A 22,334-nucleotide genomic window follows, 5' to 3' on the forward strand; every position below is an offset into this window, starting at 1 on the left:
GGCTTCTTTAAAATACAGCCAAAAGGCATCAGATAGGCAATTGTACTCCAAATAGGCACAAATCCCTGAAATAGGCATTTATAGACACAGTAAAACAAATGAAATCTAGCTAAAAAGACCCTAAAACGGGTTTATATCTCAAAAGCCTACGTTTCTGAACACAGGAATAAAATAGGCAAATATGCTAATTCCCATCACTAACCATCACCAATAGATTTGGTCTTGTATATAATTTATCCCACAGATAACCCACCACATACGGGGAAAATATTGCAGGAAATAATTGTACATAATTTAAATAAGATGACATTATCATAAACATCATCTTAATCTGTTTTTATCCTTGGTTTCAGTACTATAAGGGAGTAGTCCATGCCTTTTATAAAATTTATACTAAAGAGGGACTCAGAGCTTTCTTCAAAGGATTGACTCCAGCTCTTCTGCAGGTTGCACCACATGCTGGGGTCCAGTTTGCAGCCTATAAGATGTTTAAGAATATCCTTATTCAAAACGGTGAGTGTTGTTAAATTTGATAAGTAAAGTGTTAGCAGAATAGATGGAATGCAGCAGACTGTCAGGGACATAATATTTCCCAGAGTAATACATTCACAGAAATTCACATTGGGAAAACCATATTGTTATTTGTTTGACATCCATTCAGTTGCTATAGTTTTCAGAAGCTGTAGAGATGTCAGAATGTTATCCTGGAGGAGTTCTTTAACATTCTGGAGGCCAACTGTACAGAGTTGTTCCAGTTTAAACACTGCGAAACGCTGGCAACCAGGAATGAGTTAGCTGAAAAATTTATAATGTCCAATAACGGACCATTTATATTGGTATTACTGACTAGAAAGTCAGAAAAGGTGATCGATTTCATGGAGAAGGAGAATCTGCCTATGATGAGATTGAATGAGGTTAAGTGGAAATGAAAAGGAAAGAAGTTGAGGGAGGGATACACTTTGTACTGGAATGGAGGACATAAGACGAAGAATGGAGTGGGGATAATAACCCACAAGATCCTAGTATGTAGATAAAGTGGGTTACATAAGTGATAGAATAATAAAGATACGAATAGAGTGTATGCACCCCAGACTGGATGCAAAGAAGATGTGGACAAATTCCTGGAGACACTAGAGAGAGAGAAATAAAGGATGTGAAAGTGACTGTCATGGGAGACTTTAATACAATGGTAAGATGCAACAGACAAGGAATGGAAGAAGTAATTGGACCGTTTGGATACGGGAAGAGGAATAAAAGAGTGAAGATGGTGCATTGTTTTTGTGAGAAATGGGTTTAAGTTTGGGCAGTATGTGGATAAGGAAGAAGAAGAATAGAAATATTACAAGGTGTGGATGGGGAAGCAGAAGGACAAAGACAATGATTAATTACTTCTTCGTGGAAAGAGCAAATTATAGGCAGTTGTTAGATGTAACAACCTTAGTTAGTGGTAGCAAAAATAAAGTAGGAAAAATAGTGAAATTGAAAGAAATAAGAGAGAAGAAAATAAAAGTATGGAAGTGAAAGAAATATTCCAATATAAATTGAAACAACATGTACCTAGAACTGAGGTGGAGAGTGTGGAAGTGGAATAGATATGTTAAAGAAGGCATTTGTAAGCTGTGCAGAGAGTGCTTGTGGTAGAACAGCTGAAAGAGTGAAAGATAAAGAGCATGATGGTGGAATGAGAGGGTAAAGAAAGCAGTGAAGAATAAAAAACATGACAAGTATGGAATAGGGATAAAACAGAAGTATTAGGAAATGAGAAAAGGTGTAGGAAAGTGGTAAGTGAAGAAAAGAAGAAAAGCTGGAAAGGATTTACATGAGAGCTGGAAGAGGATGTTTATAGCAGTAAAATGATGTTATATTTTAAAAGGAAGAGTCTACAAAAAAGCAGGTGAAAGAAAAAAAAAGGAGAGATAACACAACCAGAGGAGATAAGGAAAAGATGGAAGAATTACTTTGATGAACTGGTTGTGAGGTTTGTATTTTGTTAAGAAGGAAGCCATACTTTCCAATGTCGACTTCGTCAAATCCATATATATATGAAATAAGAGTTTTGTTTGTACATTGCTCAGAATTTAAGAAGGATGGTATTTCTGTATCAGTCGTGTCCACAGTAACAAGGAAATGCACTTTTTAATTTTTCTTAATGTCTCTCCGTCTGTCTGTCTGTCTGTCTGTCTGTCTGTCTGTCTGTATATACATGCATCACGAGAAAACGGCTGAAGAGAATTTAATTAAAATTGGTATGCAAAGTCGGGGTAATAAGTCGATATAATCTACGCCATAAATAATTGTATTCACACTGACTGAAATGGTAGTTTAGGGAATGCCTGAAATTTTATTCTCAAATATTTATGTTATTAGTGGTCGTATCTTAATGAAAATCAGTCGGCAAAATCAGGGAATAAGTTATTACAATCTAGCCTATAAATACGAGGGCTATTTTTTTTTCAAGGTCCGATTGGTCACGAAATGAAACAGCAGTACAAATTTGACACTTTTCTATTAGTAACACTTACTGATACATCACAGCTATTTTTCAACATAGTTGCCTCGCAGCCATTTGTCGTAGCGTGGTACCAGCTTGTCAATGCCCTCTTGATAGAACGTCGCCACCTGCGCCTGTAACCATCTTTGTACGCCGGTCTGCAGCGCCTCGTCGGTGTCAAAACGCTGTCCTCCTAGCCAGCGTTTCATGTGAACAAAGAGGTGAAAATCTGATGGAGCCAGGTCCGGACTGTATGCTGGGTGATCGAAAACGTCCCACTGGAAACGCTGCAGGAGGTTCGTGGTGGCAGCTGCAGTGTGCGGCCAAGCATTGTCATGGAGGAGGACAATGCCTCATGACAACATCCCTCTCCGCTTATTCTGAATTGCCCGTCGTAGACGTTGAATTGTCGCACAGTATGCGGCTGCAGTGATGGTGGAACCACGTTCCATGAATTCCACCAACAGAACTCCTTTCCGGTCCCAGAACACAGTAGCTATACACTTTCTGTTGGAGAATGTTCGCTTGAATTTCTTTGGCTTACTCGGGGAGTGCGAATGCATCCACTATTTGGATTGCTCTTTTGTTTCTTCCGTTTCAAAATGAACCCATGTCTCGTCCCCTGTGACAATTTTGTTCAAAAAATCCGGTCCTTCATCATGGTAGCGCTGGAGAAACGCTAAAGCGGCGCCCATTCACTGTGTTTTGTGACGGTCAGACAGCATCTTCGGAACCCATCTCACACAAAGTTTGCGGTACTGAAGTGTCTCACTCACAATTGTGTAGAGAGCTGACCTGGAAATTTCAGGAAACGAAGCACTCAACACAGAAATTGTGAACCGACGATTTTCTCGAATTGCCCGATCCACACGCTGAACAAGATCATCGGTTGACACACGCTTCCTTCCCTGGCCGCCTGCATCATGGACGTCTGTACGCCCTGCTGTAAAGTTCCTGCACCATTGTCGCACTTTGCTGTCGCTCATGCACGTTTCACCATACACACGACTTATTCGGCGATGAATTTCAGCTGCATTGCACCCCTCAGTGTGAAGAAATCGAATTATACCGCGCACTTCACACTTGGCGGGCGAAGCGATCGTTGTAGCCATGTTTACGAGCGCGCTGCACGTTCACTACTGACGGGACTGAGGTGAGGCGCATAACGGTCATTTCAGAGACGTTGCGCAACACATCTGCGCAGCGGTTCATCATATATTCGCGGGCGTTTGACTGTCGCGACCGATCGGACCTTGAAAAAAAAATAGCCCTCGTAATTGTATTCACGCTGAAAGAAATGGTAGTTTAGGGGAAAGTCTAAAATTTCATTCTAAAATATTTATTTTTATCTTAATGAAAATTGGTATGCAAAGTCAGAGAATAAGTCACTATAATCTAGGTCATAAACAATTTTATTCACGCTGAGTGAAATGGTAGTTTGGGGAAGGCCTAAAATTTGATTCTCAAACATAGAAAGCTCATCAAATTGATCAGCAATAACATTACATTGACCATTGTTTGTTGTGATGTGCTTTGTGTCTTCTGTTGCCGATAGATAGGATTACTGCTGCGTACCGAGTATTTGTTTTTAATTTGCTTTACATCGCACTGACACAGATAGGTCTTATGGCGATGATGGGATAGGGAAGGGCTAGGATTGTGAGGGAAGCGGCCTTGGCATTAATTAAGGTACGGCCTCAGCATTTGCCTGGTGTGAAAATGGGAAGCCACGGAATACCATCTTCAGGGCTGCCGACAGTGGGGTTCGAATCCACTATCTCCCGGATGCAAGCTCACAGCTGCGCGCCCCTAACCACACGCCCAGCTCTCCCAGTCGTACCAAGTGTAACAGCCTGACTGAATGTTGGTAGGAAGTAGCTGGGGAGTTAGATAACTTTCTTCTTTAGCATGCCATTCGTCTGGTTTATAAATTTTCTGATACTACTGGTACGTAACACACTGGTTCATCATAGCATTTGAGGTATTCAATCCCTACTCTGAGGCACTGATTGGAATGATCAGTGTACATATTTAATGGAATATTGGCAGAGGAGTGTTTACAGCTGTCTGTGGCCTGGTCATTCCAGCTCTGGAACTTTGGACTCTTAGATCGGTACCGTAGTACTGTTCGTTAAAAGTGAGCAAATGTGCTGTTTTTCATTTGATGGAGTATTTTATATGATAACATTGCTTTTAATCACTACATTCCTACTGACGTTTTTATAATGACCTATGTTGACTTCAGTTAGGAAAACCACAGTCAGTCTTTCTGAGAATCCCGTAGCAAAGCACAGGTACATCAGCTAGAAGGACGTAAAATCCTTCCTGTCTGTCAAACACAAAATTTCAATAAAAATTATAACAATATAAACATACCTGTAAAAAGACCTGTAAAAAATACACACTATTACACAAAGAGGTGGAAACCTCTGTTAAATGAATGTACAGTAAGTGGGAAAACCAGTGGGATTGGATGAATTGTATGTGGAAATGATAAAAGCAGTATGACCCGTTGGTCTATAATGCCTGTATAGGGTATTTAAATGTATTTGGAAAGAAAAATCGATACCAAATTCCTGGAGTAAAGGAGTAATAATGCCTATATGTAAGAAGGGGGACAAGAAGATATGTGATAATTATTATCGAGGAATCACTCTCGTATCTCAGGTAGCAACAATATTTGGAAGGGTACTAGGAAAGAGAATAAGAAGGTGGAAGGACAGTTAGAAGGGGATCAATATGTCTTTTGAAATGGAAGATCAACGCTAGACCCCATTTTCAGTATGAGAGAGTTAATGGTAAAACATTGGGAATACAGAAAAGATATGGAGATGACATTCCTTGATGTAGAAAGGCTTACAGCAGTGTACCCATAGTAAAACTATGGAAAGTAAAATGAAATGGCGTATGGCTTTTAGTGCTGGGAGTGTCCAAGGACAAGTTTGGCTCGCCAGGTGCAGGTCTTTCAATTTGAAGCACGTCATGATAAGGATGAAATGATGAAGAAGACAGCACATACACCCAGCCCCCATGCCAGCAAAATTAACCAATGATGGTTAAAATTCCCGACCCTGCCAGGAATCGAACCCGGGAGCCCTGTGACCAAAGGCCAGCACGTTAACCATTTAGCTATGGAGCCAGACAGTATGGAAAGTAATGCAACAGAAAGGATTTGAAAAACAAATGCTCAAATATATACAAGCAATAAAATGGCAGACTAGTTGATCATGTTGCAAGTGCTCTACAAAAACTGAAAAGCTTAGTGAAAATAGGAGGATACATTAAGAAAGATACAAAGGGTTGCATTCTGAACACGGTGAGTGCATTGGAAGGATATTACTATGTGATGTATAAAATTCTGAGCATTAAAAATTCCAACGATCTCAGAAAATGAGATTTTCTGAACATTGAAAATGCTAATACTAAAGATATAGCAGTCTCAGAAAATGAAGTTAACAGCAAGGAAAGAAACTTTATGACAGATGGAGAAGACTCATGTCATCTAGTGACATCAATCAGGAAACAATAATTTCCAAGGCCCACCACATGGCAACACCTATGGCACAAACCACGTTCCACACAAAACCTAGTGGGGACAGCAGGAGTAAAACCTGCTGTGAAGGACAAGCTGCGACACCTCTCAGATGCACTCATAAAGCTTTAAGCAATAGCCTTCAGCTACAGGCAGAGACTGATAATTGTGAAATGCACACTACCCCATCTACTGAGAAGACAAGCAATTCAATGGCCATTATCCACTACGCAGACACACCTGCAGCACAAACCTTACTTCACATGAAACTTAGCAGGGACAACAGAATTGCAAACCAGACAGCAATAAATGCAGAGATAATAAACAAATGAACTGGGATATATGTAGGTTTTTATTGAAAATAAACTGGACCAAGAGATTGAGGAAAAAATCAATTTGATAATATCACAAAACTTACCAGGAAAAAAAAAAAGGTGTACATTGAACTCAAGCAAAATGCCACTACAAACGATATAAGATATGTCCTAGAAGTGAAAGTCATAAATTGAAATATAGAATACGAAGAACTCCACATCTGTGGAGACAGAAAAGCCTTCAAGGTTAGATTTTCATATGATTATCTAAAAATTACACAATGACCGAAGTTTTGGCCCCAATGAACAACCGTCAGACATTTTAACTTCCGGAGAAGTACTGAATGATTTCGGAGATACAATGAAGATATCAGAACAGAATTGCACTAAACTTAACAACACTATAGCCACGAAGATAATAAACATCCTATTATGGAACAGTGACGGAATGAAAAGTGCACTACCTTACATACTGTAGGGAATAATAGAGGATACTGATACAATAATATTCACAGAAATATTCCTCACTGAACATGTAGAGTTTCAATGATGCTATGCCGTACATACGTTAGCGACGCCAACGGAGGGACGACGAACAGGAGGAGTCACTTGCTTTCTGAAGGGGACAACAGGGGAAATTGAAAGAATCATAAAGGAAGAAAGTATGACAATAGTCAAAACTGTTGCAGTAACGCTGATAGGAGTATATATTCAACCACGCATACCTGTTGAAAACATAACAGACATGGTATACAAAGCCATAGAACATACAAGGAACGACAAGAACATAATACTAGCAGGAGATCTAAACTGCAGACTTGATGAGCAGATGCCAAAACACACATATTCCTAGAAGCTCTAGAATAAGACAGTTTCAGACTAGCAAACATTTCGGAAATACCAACCTACTTAAAATAAAATGGATCCAGTATAGTCGACCTGGTATTCTATAAGGGAGGAGACCTAAAGCTACAAAAACAAGGAGGACTATGGTCGTCATCAACAGCCCCTCTAAGGAAACATTTTCCCATGATGACAAGTTTTGACATTGAAATACTGTAAGTGAGAAAAGAGGCAAATGGATCATCAATTGTGTACACTAGGAAAATAGAACAAGAATTAATCAAACAGAACAAAGAAAATATCGAGGAAGTGAGGAACCTAATAGGAGAGGGTAAACTGGAGGAAGCACTAGAATTAACTAATATAATTCTAAAAGTCACAAAAAATAGAAGTAAAAGACAAGCCCAACCGGGGATGCTACAAATAAAGGAAAGAAGCAGTGAGAGCACTATGCACAACAAAAAATATACTGACAGCAAGTAGACCTAGAAAAATATGCAATGAAATGAAGGGAGTACAAATCTACATCAGAGAAAAAGAGCGGAACACATTGAGAAAGAAGCAAAAAAAAAAAAAAAAAAAAACTAGTGGAGGATGCAAAAGCAGACCCTTTTATAGCGATGAGGAAGAGAATTATTACAAGTATTGAACTTCATTCCAGTTCTGTATTGAAGAGACTCACACACACACAGCAGGAGAAATAATATGAAGGATTGGGAAATGTACTTCTCGAGGATACTGAATAAAAGAACAAAGACCAAGCATATGGCATAGAAGAGACAGACCCCATGCATAATTTTGAATTAATAACTACTACGGAACTCAGACAAGCAATCAATGGTTGCCAGTGCTCAGCCACATAGAACCTCCTAGAATTAGAAGATTGAACAACTTGTTTAGAGAATACAGCAAGATATTAACCAATCCTGATCTCGCCATCCATGAAGATGCTAACGTCAGATTCAGCCGCCTCAAATCAAGATCTCCTCCTATTCAAACAGCACAGGAACTTGTTAGGAGGGATTTCAATCCAAAAGCAGATTGGCAACAAGAGTGGAACAGTGTAGCTCCGACTCAATGGCGGGCATTGTTCGATTATAAGAATCTTCCAGCTGGCTTTGATTTGCCCTGCAAGACATGGGTAGCCCTCAACAGAGTCCGTACTAACCACGGGAGATGTGGTTCAATGATGTTCTAATGGGGTACGAGATCTTCCCGAGCCTGTGACTGTGGTGCAGTTAAACAGACTATCGACCATATCGTCACCGAATGCATTGGAAGGGCATTCGCTGGATCTAGCCAGGACTTTGTGGTGGCTTCTGCTGAGGCCATACAATGGCTAGAGAATTTAGATCTAAATCTTTGAACCCTTTTGCTTGCATGATTGTTTTCAATGTTATGTGTATATCTTATAATTATGTATATAATGGTTTGTGCTTACTGTTCATTTATATTTAATCTTTGTATTGTTTTGTGTACGTTACCATACGCTAATAATAATAATAATAATGGGAAAAAAAATGGCATGCCCAGATAATATATATGTGGAACATCTCAAAGACTCCCTTGATATCATGGAATACTATGGACAGACCTGATTTCCAAGTGTTTACGGACAGGAAAAATCCAAGAAAGTTGGGAAACAGTGATGCTCAGAATTATCTGTAAAGGTAAAAGAGACAAGGCATCCCCGGACTCATTCAAAGGAATGGCACTGGAAAACACCTCCTTTAATCTCTTCACGATGATACTCTACAAACAGTTATTAGCAACCGTTGAAGGAAACATCCTGGAGTGCCAGTTTGGTTTCATGAAGGGAAGGAGCACGTTACAAGTGGTGAAATATTTACTGGATCAAATAGAAGACACCCTGAGACACACAGGAGGAAAATACTATGCAGTGTTTGTTGACTTCAAGAAAGCATTTTACTCAATGAACAGAGAAAAACTGTTTGGAAAACTGAAGCAAATGACTGAGGAGAGAAATCCTCTAGTAAAGGCAATTGAATCCTGCCTCAAACGAAACCTCATCTAGATAAACAACAATTTTGAAATCTCTGAGAAAATCATACAAAAGAACGGAGTCCTACAAGGTGACCCTTTGAGCCCCATGCAGTTTAACATCTGTACATCTGATATAACAAGCATCATAGAAAAAAAAACTCAACAGCAGAAACGTGCAGATAGGTGATAGGATTGAAAACAAAGAGGATGTTCAAAATGCACTACCCAAATTAGAGATTTGGGCAAGAGTAGATGTCATGGATATAAACAAAAAGAAGACAGTATAAATTACATTTAGGAACGGTGGAAAAAAAACAACAGCTTAATATGGTATAATTTTATACAACAAGACTCTAAAGGTAGTAAGACACTATAAATATCTCAGAGTTACGCTACAGACACCTACAACATCTTTCGGTACGCACAGCCAGGAGAGAGCAGCAGCGTCCATCAGAGCCTCATACAATATACTGAACATAACCAATCTATCAACAAACACAGCGATGCAGTTGTTGAAAACAGTAGTGGTGCCAGTCATAAGATATGGCATAGAAATCATCTGGGAAAAACTCAAGATAAGTAACCAGAAAAGTATGGAAAAGGTCAAGACGATATTCATGAAACAAGTATTAAGAGTCAGGAAAACAGTGTCATCGCGACTGGTATATGAGCTTCAAGAAGGAGACTTACTTTGTAGAGGACATCAGGCTACAACACTGGTTACCATCCACAAGACCCTACCAGGAACTAATCAGTACCAAAGGAAGAAAGGGGAGATATGATTAGAGTTCTACACCACTTCGGCTATGATGGATGACAGCTAAAAAAAAAAGGAGTGCAAAAGCCAGAGACATTTCACAACAAGAACAGCAATCCATGGGTTCCACCACAAAATATGCAAGAACAAGAGATTCCATGAACTGAACGAAGAATGACAGTGTGAACTATGCCGACAGAGCTATGGGAAATGTCATGCACATAGTGCAAAGGGAAAAAATTTCTCACAGACTATAGCAGAGATATGTTCTTTATTTCTGTACATTAATGATCCACTTGAGCACAGTTTTCTTGTTAATAAATAATATACAAAAATTGATGCAGCAGTGTCCAGAGACATGTGGGGAGAACAGAATGGTTTTTGGAATGAAACTGGACTACGACAAGGAAGTGTGCTCTCACCACTATTATTCATAATGGTTATGGACGATATTGTGAAGGAAACAAAAATAAAATATGGGGACAGGCAGTTGAAGGTAATGCCATTTGCAGATGATATTGTGGTGTGGGGACTAAAGAGAGAAGAAGCACAAAGGCAACTTGACATGTTGAGTAAGATTGTTGAAAATTGTGGAATGAAAATCAGCATGGAAAAGAGTAAGATAATGGTGTTGACTAGATGAGAAAGGGAAAGGAAGCAAATCATAAAAATAAAGGGACAAAACCTTTAAAAATTGAAGAGCTTCAAGCATTTGGGAAGTGAACTGATACAGAATGCAGGGATGAACATGGACATTAGTAAAAGGATTCAACAAGAAAATGCATTCTACCAGAGTGTGAGAAACCTGATGTGGAGGAAGGAAGTTCCAATGAAGTGAAAAGAGGTCATGTAAAAGATGTTCTTCTGCCCAATATTGACATATGCAGCGGAGACCTTGACACTGACGAAAGACATGAGAATAAAGTCCAGGCCAGTGAAATGAAATTTTTAAGAAGTATGATAAGGAAGACAAGAAAGGACAGAGTAAGAAATGAGGATGTCAGGAAGGGAATCAGAGTGGAAAAGCTTTATGACAGCATGGAGAGGAATAAATTTGGGTGGTTTGGATGTGTTAAGTCGATGGAAGAGGGAAGGATGCTGAAGTGTATGATGGAGACCCAAATAAGAGAAAGAAGGTTAAGGGGGAGGCGCAGACTAAGTTGGTTGAAAATGATCAAGTATAGTATAATTAGAAGAAACCTGGATTGGAACTTGGAACACAGTTAACTCTTTCCGGTCTAACTGTGAGCATAGCTCGCAGTGGCCGAAATTACGCTCAGGCCGCACTGCGGGCATAGTCCATAGTAAGGTTTGACAATTCACTAAAAATCGAGAACGAGCTATGCATGCATTCTGGTGGTTACATCATGTTTCTTCATGTATTAGTTATGAGAGTATTAAAGCAGATGGCAGTATTAAATATCTAAGTCAGAGAATTTACAATATTTTAGACCAGCAGTAGATGCTGTCACTCAGTGAGCTCTAAGTCATGGCTTCTCTTGGCAGACGTGCTTGACGAAAGTGATATTTTCAATATTTTATGATATATTATAACTTTGTGTGCAAATGAACATATTATTGACATATGAATTCAAAAAACTTATAAAAAATTTCATTATGATTTGGAGTTTGTTTTACGGCCTAGCGCATGTTCCCGCGTATTTCATATTTGCGTGAATACATAAGATTGTCTACATATTAGTAAAGTTGTCTGTTTAGAAGACTGTATTTTCTATTTCCCAGAAGTCTTTTGTGGTAAATGGAACAATAATTTTACATTTGAATAACTTTTGACGAAATTAATCAATTAAAATAAAATTTGATAAGAGCTCCCATTTTCATTATTGTAATTATTACTATTATTATTGAAAAATTATTATTTTTATATCGTACTCATTATTGTTGTTTTTTAATTGCAATGCACATTTTATATTACCAAAATATGGTAAATATAACCGTATTTCAGAAAATTGTACTTGCTTAGTTACCCGTCAGGCTTTTTTCCATTCGCAAAACATGGTATAATATATAAACAATTTTAAAATCTCAGGTGATGGTTGACATTATACAAGCAGTGTTTTTCAAAACTAGATGCTCAAACAAGTACAAAGGAAAAAGAATCATGCAAATATCTCCTATAGGTACAGAGATATAATGTTTTTAAAATCCTTAAAAATGCCCAGTCCAGAATGTTTGTTAGGGATATTAAGGCCCAGACTGGAACGGGTTAAAGAAGAACAATGGTTATTGGATAGAGGAAGACGGGAAGGTGTCATAAACATCCCAACCCGACAGGAGCTGGACAAGGGAAATGGATGATGATAATGAAATGCCGTGCAGCCTCCGTAGAGGCCTGGTGCAGGTCTTTTGATTTGACGGCTGTAGGCGACCTGAGCATGGTGATGAGGATGAAATTATGATGAAGACGGCATATACCCCCAGTCCCCGTGCCAGGGGAATTAACCAATTACGGTTAAAATTCCCAACCCTGCCAGGAATCAAACCTGGGACCCCTGAAACCAAAGGCCAGCACCCTAACCATTTAGCCATAGAGCCAGACAATGGATGATGATGATGATGATGATGATGATGATGATTATTATTATTATTATTATTATTATTATTATTATTATTATTATTATTATTATTATTATTATTATTATTATTATTATTATTTATCTAGTTTTGTTATGGAATCTTCTTTAATTAACTTTGATGTACTATGTGTTGTGAAATTAAAATATGCACCAATTTTTGTTGATAATTATTATATTGATAACATTGGTCCTCATTGTCCTGCTTCTTGGCTGAATGGACAAAATAGCAGCCTTCAGTTCAGAGGGCCCTGGGTTCTACTCCTGCCAAGTTGGGAATTTTAGCCATGTCTGCTTATTTCCCCTGGCTTGGAGTTTGGCTGTCTGAGTCTTAATTCTAGGTCTGTTGAATTTTAAATTAGTTAACTGGATGCATTTAACTGATTAATTGAACTTTAATCAGGTAAGTGTTTATACTGTGGAGTGCAAACAACAGAATACAATTATAATTGAACACACAATATATATTAAAGGTAACAAAATTGCCAATTTATATTTCCTGTTAATTAGGTGCACTATTAACATGATCAGATCATCATCATCATCATCATCATCATCATCATTACGAGGGCAGATCGGAAAGTAACACACAATTTTTTTCCCAAAATGTTTAATATGTACCAAAACCAAACAAATCACAAGTGAACTTACATCTTTGACCTACTTGCTACATAGTCACCAGGTTTCTCAACACATTTCTCCCATCATGGTACCGGTTTCAATATGCCCTGTTCGTAGAAGTCTGTTTGGTTGGAGTATAGCCATCTGCGGACTGCTGATTTCACTTCCGCATTTGTCGCAAAGTGTTGGCTGGTCAGGAGTTTCTTCATGGGACCAAATAGATCAAAGTCCGACGGTGTGAAGTCCGGACTGTATGGTGGAAGCTGGAGCACCTCCCACCCAAATTGGGCAAGTTTCTCAGGAACAGGAGCAACAACATGGGGACGGGCATTGTCATGAAGAAGTTTGACACTGTCAGCATTAATGTTGCGACGTTTGTCACGAAGGACGCAACTCAACCAAAGTTTTAATGTAGGCTGCAACATTCACAGTGATCTCATGTTCAGCATAGTTCACCAGTAACACACCAAACATGTCCCAGAACACTTCACAAGCACTTTTCTAGCAGATTGAGTCTCTTTGAATTTTTTCGTACTGGGGAACCAGCATGCTTCCACTCCATAGAGGCCTGCTTAGTTTCGGGTGTGTAGTGCTACAGGTACACCCACGACTCATCTCCAGTGATGATTCTTTTTTAGAAAGTCATGCCCCTCTGTGGTGTAACATGTTAAGTGATCCATGCTTGTCATCATTCGCTGGCCTTTGTGGTTATCTGTCAGGTTCTTAGGCACCCAGCGACCGCTAACTTTACGGAATTTCAGCGTCGCATGAACAGTGCCGTACCCCGCACTATAGGAAATGTTGTACATCTGCGATAAGGTTTGCAGGTGCACACACCCGTCATTCAAAATTGCTGCCTCAATGGTGCGTACATTTTGTGTAGTTGAAGCCATTACCAGCCGCCCGGAGCGTGGTGAATCGCTAAGGTTCACACGGCGCTCTTGAAAGAATACACACCACCTGGAGACATTCCTACAGTTCAGACAGTCGTCCCCATACACGCCAAGCATGTCCATGTGAATTTCAATTGGTGTATTCCCTTTGGCCCACAAATATCAAATTACACTTTGCTGCTCTTCACACGTGGATGACTGTAACATGCGTGCCATGTTTGTTTCATAGTTCAGGCTTCTCTCATTAGAGTTGTACATGAAAACAAAATATCCTCTGTAGCGCAAACTTCAAACCATTGGGTCGATGCATTAAGTTTGTGCGGTTCTTATATTTTATTTTACTGTCACTGTCACTGTCATGCACTGTAACTCACAATCACAATTACTCAGTGATATATTCACCTCCACTCTCCATGACCTTCTGCCAACGTTCAGGTAGCAGTTGAATGCATCACCTGTAGAACTGTTTTGGTTTTGACTGGAAGAAATCTGTTAGCCATTGATCAAGAGAAGCTTCATCAGGAAACCCTTGCCCCTGAATGTGGTTAGAAAGAGAGCGGAAAAGATGGAAATCTGAGGGGGCAAGGTCAGGGTTATGTGGAGGATGAGGAAGAGGTTCCCAGCCATGTAGAGCAATCACATCTTTGGTCAATTGCGCTGTATGCAGACGAGTGTTATCATGGAGCAATAAGACTGGTTGTTGTCTTTGTCTTTTGTTGTCAGTAGCAACGGCAAGCCATCTTAACTGGTCACTATACACAGCAGAGGTAATCGTTACTTTTTTCGGAAGAAGTTCATGGTGAAGAATGCCATCTTTGTTCCACCAAACACACAACATGATTTTCTGTGGATGAGCACTGTCCTTGGCACGGGGAGTTGCTTTTCTTGATGGGCTTAGCCACTCTTTCCTCTTCTTCATGTTGACATACAGGCACCATTTCTCATTACCGGTGACAATGTTCGAAAGGAATGCTTCGTGCCTATCACAAGTCAACCAGTGCTGGGCAAGCAATGACGAACAGATGTTTACTCGTTGATTTTTGTTACTGTCACTTAGCACATGTGGTACCTGTATACCCAATTTCTGTACTTTACCTATCGAATGCAAATGGCGTGTAATAATTGACTGATCACATGCAATAACTTGCGCAGTTTCCCGCATTGTTTGACGAGGATTCTCATTCAAGGGATTTTCGTCAAAATCGGAAGGTCTTCCAGAATGTGGATTATCAGACAAGTCGAACCATTCTGCTCAAAAGCGGGAAAACCATTTTTGTGCTGTTCTTTCAGCAATTGCTTCATTCCCGTACACTTCACAAATTGTTCTCGCAGCTCCTGCTGCACTGGATCCTCGGTTAAACTCAGAGTAAAATGTGTCAGAAATGCTCACTTTTCTCAACTTGACATTCCCTATCCATTTGTCTGAAATATACATAAATAGTATGTTCACAATCAAGCAAACAATGAAATAACGATAAGCAATCCCTTCACGCCACATTGTTGCCAACCCAAAAGAATACCGCACAAACTTATGCATCAACCCAATATATCGTCGTGAAATTTCAACATTCCAGCTGCAATACCAGGAGAGAGAAAACTATTGTGTGTTAAATTTCTGATCTGCCCTCGTATTTTTATTTTTATTTACATTATTATGCCCTGCTTAGGAGTTCAACTGAACCAGCTATGTGTTGGCTTTCTTCTCCTCCCAAAATCTCTTCATCCTCTCGCTGAGTTTCTTCCTTCGTTCTTCTCTCCAAGTTATAGCGGCTTTGGTGTTGGGTTTGTCTCCAAACTGGTGATTGTCGATTTTGGTTTTGAATTTACATCTCTCCTGTACAATGTCTTCCGAGATGTTGATTTCCTGGAAATGTGTTTCAGTTTCATGAAACATGTTCTTGGTTTTAGATGAAAGGGCCAGGTTGAGAATCCTTTTACCGTAGTTAGTCTGTTACTGTTCATTCTGATAATGTGTCCATTAAATTTCAATCGTCTTTTCCAAAAAGTGTGAGAGATTTTTTCGGAATGACAATATATTTCTTGGAATGATTTTTTCCTCCATATTCCCTCGATACAAACTGGACCAAAAATTTTTCTTAAAATTTTCATTTCCTGTTTCTCTATGTCTTTGGTTAGGAACCCGCCACCAATGATTAAGGTTACTGAAGCATATATTGCTTCAGGTTTGATTACTGTATAATAGTGTCTAAGTTTTGCTTTCCGAGATATTGATTTTTTATTGTACCTGTTCTAAGTGATCCTGTAAGCTTTCTGTAAGTTGGAAGTTCATTCTTTATTTGCTTCACGGTTTAAACAAGAGAGCTGAATAATTTCTCCCAAATATTTGAATTGGTTCAGCTGAAGGATTTTGCCGAATTTAGTTATCATAGGTTGTCCATCGAAGTATCGTGAAGCTCCTTCCATGTATTGAGTTTTCTCATACAAGATTTGAAGTCCCGTTTTGATGGCAATTTCATGTAATTTTTCAATGGAATGAATTGCTTCTTGCCTGTTATTGGAAAGAATTGCTATGTCATCTGCAACGGCCAGGCAGTGCAAGTGAATTCTATTTTTAAGTAGTCTGCCAAGGGTTATTCCTTTAATTTCCTTTTCCCAGGTCCTGATTACTTTCTCAAGTATGAGACTGAACAGTAACAAAGATAATCCATCTCCTTGATGGACCTCAGTGTTAATAGTAAAAGGCTCAGACATTTTGCCTAGGAATTTAACTTTTAAAGTAGTCCCAGTTAATGTTTGTCTGATTAATGCCCTTGTTTTTTATCCACTTGAAATTCTTCTAGAGTATTGAAAAGTGTTTGACGGTCTATAGAGTCATATGCTTTTTTGAAATCTACAAAAGTAATGACAGTTTGTCTGGTTTTGCATATTTGTAGTTTTAAGATTAAGGATATGTTCTGTACAAGATCTTCCTTTTCGGAAACCTGCCTGATATTTCCACTTAGATGGTCTGTTTGTTTCTCAGGTCTAGTGAACGGGGCTTTAGAAAAAATGTTGTAAGCAACTGGTATCAAGCTAATTCTTCTATAATTACTGATGTTGGTTTTATCCCCTTTCTTGTGTATTAGAATGTTTAGCGCACATTTCCAGTCTTCAGGGATTTCTTCAGTGATCCAGATGTTTTCAAGAATCGAGTGGATTTTCTGGGTTACGCTCTCACCTCCTAACTTCAGCATTTCGGCAATTATGCCTTCTTCCCCTGGGGCTGTGTTATTTTATAGATCATGAATTACTTCTTTGACTTCTTCCAATGTTGGGGGTTCTGAATCTTGATTAGATAAGGGTGTTTCAAAGGTGAGTTGTTCTTTAGGGGATTCATAGGTTAAAATATCCTTGAAATACACTTCTAGAAGTTTACAATTTTCTTGATTATTCGTTTCTAATGTTTCATCCAGGTGTTTGAAGCAAAGACCAGGTGCCTGATAATTTGATCATTCTTCTCGGAAAGTTTTGTAGAAGTTACATATATTGTTTTTTGTAAAATCTTGTTCAATTTCTGCCAATCTATAGTGGTCATATTTGCGTTTCTTAGACCTGATGATTTTTTATGTTTGTTTCTGTATTTTGGTGAATTCCTGCCAGGTTAGTTCAGTTTTATGAGAATTCCATTTCTGCCAGGATTTACTTCTACCCATTCAAGGGATTTTGAGTAGGGATACTTTCAATGAAAGTACTGGTGTTCTGTTTAAGAAATTCCAGATTAACGTGCAGGGTCCTTGTTATTCTTAGTTTGGACCTGTTTGGTTGAAATTTTACCTCGATTAACCCATTCCAGTCTGGACGTTCTGGACTGGGTATTTCTAAGAATTTTTAAAACATTATATCTATGTACCTGTAGGAGATATTTGCATGATTCTTTTTCTTTGTGCTTGTCTGAGCATCTAGTTTAAAAAAATGCTGTTTGTATCATGTCAACTATCACTTGAGATTTTAAAATTGCTTATATATTTTACCATGTTTTGCGAATGGAAAAAGGTCTGATGGATAACTGAGCAAGTACAGTTTTCTGAACTGTTATATTTACCTTATTTTGCTAGTATAAAATGTGCATTGCAATTACAAAACAACAACAATAATGAGTACAATACAAAAATAATAATATTTTAATAATAATAGTAATAATTAGAATAATGAAAATAGGAGCTCTTAGGAAATTTTATTTTAATTGATAAATTTTGTCAAAAGTTACTTAAATGTAAAATTATTGCTCCATTTACCACAAAAGACTTCTGAGAAAGAGAAAATACAGTCTTCTAAACAGACAACTTTACTAATAGGTAGACAATCTTACGTATTCACGCAAATATGAAATATGTGGGAACATGCGCTAGGCCGTAAAACGAACTTCAATCACAATGAAATGTAAGAAGTTGTTTCGAATTCATATGTCAATAATATGTTCATTTGCGCATAAACTTATAATATATCATAAAATATTGAAAATATCACTTTCTTCAAGCACATGTTCAGAAACATATCAGATGTAAGGCTTTTCAGTGTTTGCCGCGAGAAGCCATGTCTTAGAGCTCACTGAGTGACAACATCTACTGATGCATGCGGATCGAAAATATTGTAAATTCTCTGACTTAGACATATAATACTCCCATTTGCTTAAATACTCTTGTAACTAATACATGAAGAAACACGATGTAACCACCAGAATGCGTGCATAGCTCGTTCTCGATTTTTAGTGAATTGTCAAACCTTACTACAGGCTATGCCCGCAGCGCGGCCTGAGCGTAATTTTGGCCGCTGCGAGCTATGCTCACAGTTAGACCGGAAAGAGTTAAGGATAGATAGTGGTCAGAGTCAGTGATTCTTTTAACTTTAACATTCATAATTTCTTTTTGATTGTTCTTGGAAATTGCCACATGATCTATTTGAAATTCTCGCAAGTGAAAATTTGGGGATCTCCAGGTTTATTCTTGTGTGGAAACACCCGGAAATGTGTTGACATTAATTTGAGATCAAAATTTTTGCAGAAGTCAAATAATCTTTCTCCATTTTTACTAGTCCTATTGTGCTCTGGTTATAGTCCTACAATGGTCCTGAATTTCTTTTCTCTACCAACTTGGGCCTTAAAATATCCCAATGGAATTTTTATGTGATGTTTTGGAATTATGGCTGTAGATATTAGAAGATACAGGAAGATACAACGAGATGTTAGGAGATACAAGAAATATTATATATTTCTTTTAGCAATTCCCAGGAGTCTTCCATCATTTGTTGATCGTTTCGATTGTTGTTATTGGTGGGAGCATGCGCATTAATCAGTGTATAAGCTTTGTTTCCGGATTTAATGGATAATGTTGAAATTCTTTCAGGTGAAGAAAAGTTAAGAATTGAGTTAATAATGTTTCTTCTTACAGTGAATCCACTGCCAAATTGTAATGGCTTCTTATAAAGGGAGATTGCTGGCATGCCTTTGTAAATTCTATAATTTCCTGAGTTAAAATAATTTTCATTTGTATATCTGGTGTCCTGGAGCTAAAATTTGGATGTTTAAGTTATCTAACATGTCTGTTAATTGCTCTAACTTTCCAGTTTCCTGAAGTGTGTTGATGTTTAGTCTACCAATGAAAGTCTTACATTTTGGGTGAAGAGATTTCGGAAGCTCCGATACATTCCTGCATGATGTTCTCGGTCCCCCAGAATCCGTTGACCGAGAAAAACTAGTATGTCTACTAGTGCCTGGGGTAGGTGCATCGTTGAAAAACAACATCATGCTAATAGGATGAAGGTATTGGGGAGATTGATTGTGATCAACCTCAGTGTTACAACTAAGGTATTGAGCCTTAGAGGTTGCCTCAAGGTGTTCTCTGGCTGTCATTTTGTGGCATTCTTATTTTTATTCTTCTTCACTATTTAAATATAGGATCAAATGCTGCAGCTTCCAGATAGATTTGTAACTTACTCCCCTCATTTATTCTCCCCGTTGAATCTTCCACAAGAGTTTTTAAAAATCTGGCATCAGTAGAATTTGAAGATGTTTTTAAGTGTGTTACTGCTGTCAATAAAACACTTGCTATCATATTTACTATCTCCAAAAAGCATGGCTGTCAATAAAACACTTGCTATCATATTTACTAGCTCCAAGAAGCATGACTTAAAACATAGAATCAATTTTTCCATCATTTCCCATTCTATTATAGTGGTACATACTGTTCTGGAAGTGGATTCAAGGATTTATTTCATTTAAATTACCTGCAGGGTTCTTATATTGGTCAATATTATTGTAGATGTTCTCTAAAATATTAAGCAATAGGCCTTTTTGTTCATGATGTAGAATTTTTAGTCTTGGTTTTATTGTCATACAGCAATGGTTATAATCCTTGTGGTGGTTACTCATAACCGAGAAATGATTGTATTTGATTTTATTTATAAAATTCGTAAGAAATTCATTACTCTCGGCTATTGCATGAATGCTCCTAATTTCTTTTTTGAGATTATTCTTGGATAATGGCATTTTTAGAGCTCTCTATCATACTACTGTAGGCTGCCTTTTTGTGCTTAATTTAAATTAAGTAAATGAAAAAAGAAACATACTTTGGGAAACTTTTACTCCAATCTTTTGTGAACAATATCACAACAGAAATAAGCTCTGCCTACGGCATATAAGATCCAGAACCTCCCCCACATTCCTGCAAGTCACACCCTGCTCCTCTGAACTACTCCCTTCCAAAAACACTATCCACATCTCACCGATAAGAACATGGCAGTCGAGAGCAAGACTTCAAAACCAACAGACACAAGACGGTCAAATGGGCAACGAAATGTGAGTCGCACACTTTAGCCATGAAACCCAGCTCTTATTTTTATACACATTTCTCATTAGTTTCATTTCCGTTAAAGACCATATTTATTGACGGTTCCACTCACGAGAAGAAATATTACAAGAAAATTTGCTCACATGTAGACATCAGTAAATGTATGGAATCAGAGTCTCTGATCCAATTCAGATGCATTGGACAACGAACATTTAGAAAACCTTTTAATTTAATGTGTTTTTACTGAAGATGACTTGGAGTGAGTCGAAACATGTCTAGTTAATAAACATTTCATCTTATAAGATGATATTGATGTGTTGAATAGGAGGAATAATAAATACTTAATTGCATTATTGTAAGAATTATTGTTCAGTGTCGAAAGTTAGTTAGAAAGATTATACCGGAGTATTGGACAGTATACCAACATGTGCAGAATTTTGGGAAAACAATAGAAACATTAAAGAGAGATTCATTTTGAGCTTGACCCTGCTTTAAAGAAATCAGATATTTTGGTTTGTTTTACTTTTCTAGTATTTTGGAAACTTAGCTGTGCATTAACAGCTTTTTCTCTACAACTTTTTGCTCTGATCTAAAACCTATACACATCCATTGCATTTAACATCACTGAGTTTGGATGTTTGGAAGTTTGAAGTCATCTTCTCCATCACGCGATCTGTCATCATTTGTAACTACTCCATCCTCTTGAGCAGTGCCATATTGATGGACATCAGAAATGATCACCTCATCCTGTAAGTCTCTGCACACACGGCCTGATCACCATCAAAGTGTACATAGGTATCAAAATTAACTCCATCTGATCATTGTATCTGTTTACTGCCAGGTGTTTCTTCAGCATCTTTGCCTAAGGAAAGCCATTTTTCCATAATAACTATGGTTGTCCACGAATTTCTATTAGACTGATTAAAAAAAAAAAATTGGGTAGCTGTTGCTAGCCTTGTTGTAAGGCTGACCCTTCGATGAGGGTGAGCATCATCTGCTGTGTATAGGGAAACTGTGTTTTGTTGTAGTGGAGGATAGTGTTGTGTGTGGTATGTGAGTTTCTGGTATGTTGGGGACAATACCAATACCCATTCCCCGAGTCAAGGGAATTAACCCATATGTACTCGGCCACCATGTACACTGACATTGCTTGAAATCCACCATCTTTCAAGTATGCAGCCTTGGTGTTTCATGCTTTCAGTTAAAACAGTACTGTGGGTGATCTATTGTAAATATTATCACAGGACCTGTTTTATATTATTCAGAAATGCCATACAATTTATCCCAATACACTAAATGAACAATAAGTAGAATTAAAACATGAAGCAAGTCATAATTATAAGATCTTAAATTTTCCACAATGTAAATATTTATTCAGTTCAAAGATCCTAGCACGAGGCATGAGAGTTCTAAAATACGGCATGTCAACACTTACATCTTTGAACCAGTAACTGTGAATTGTAGGCTTCTGTACTAATTCCATTAGAACACATGTATTTC

At 38.1% G+C, this 22,334-nt stretch overlaps 1 protein-coding gene across 1 annotated transcript in view; it reads left to right on the forward strand.

The window, feature by feature from the left end:
• LOC136857161 (mitochondrial thiamine pyrophosphate carrier) overlaps window positions 1–22,334 on the forward strand; it is a 132,021-nt gene that overhangs the window by 54,878 nt on the left and 54,809 nt on the right. Inside the window, exon 5 of the mRNA XM_067135592.2 lies at window positions 354–513. Within this exon, the coding sequence (XP_066991693.2) occupies window positions 354–513 (160 nt within the window). The remainder of the gene's footprint in view (window positions 1–353; window positions 514–22,334) is intronic.

Source organism: Anabrus simplex, chromosome 1, assembly GCF_040414725.1.
Source record: "Anabrus simplex isolate iqAnaSimp1 chromosome 1, ASM4041472v1, whole genome shotgun sequence".
NCBI lineage: Eukaryota > Metazoa > Arthropoda > Insecta > Orthoptera > Tettigoniidae > Anabrus > Anabrus simplex.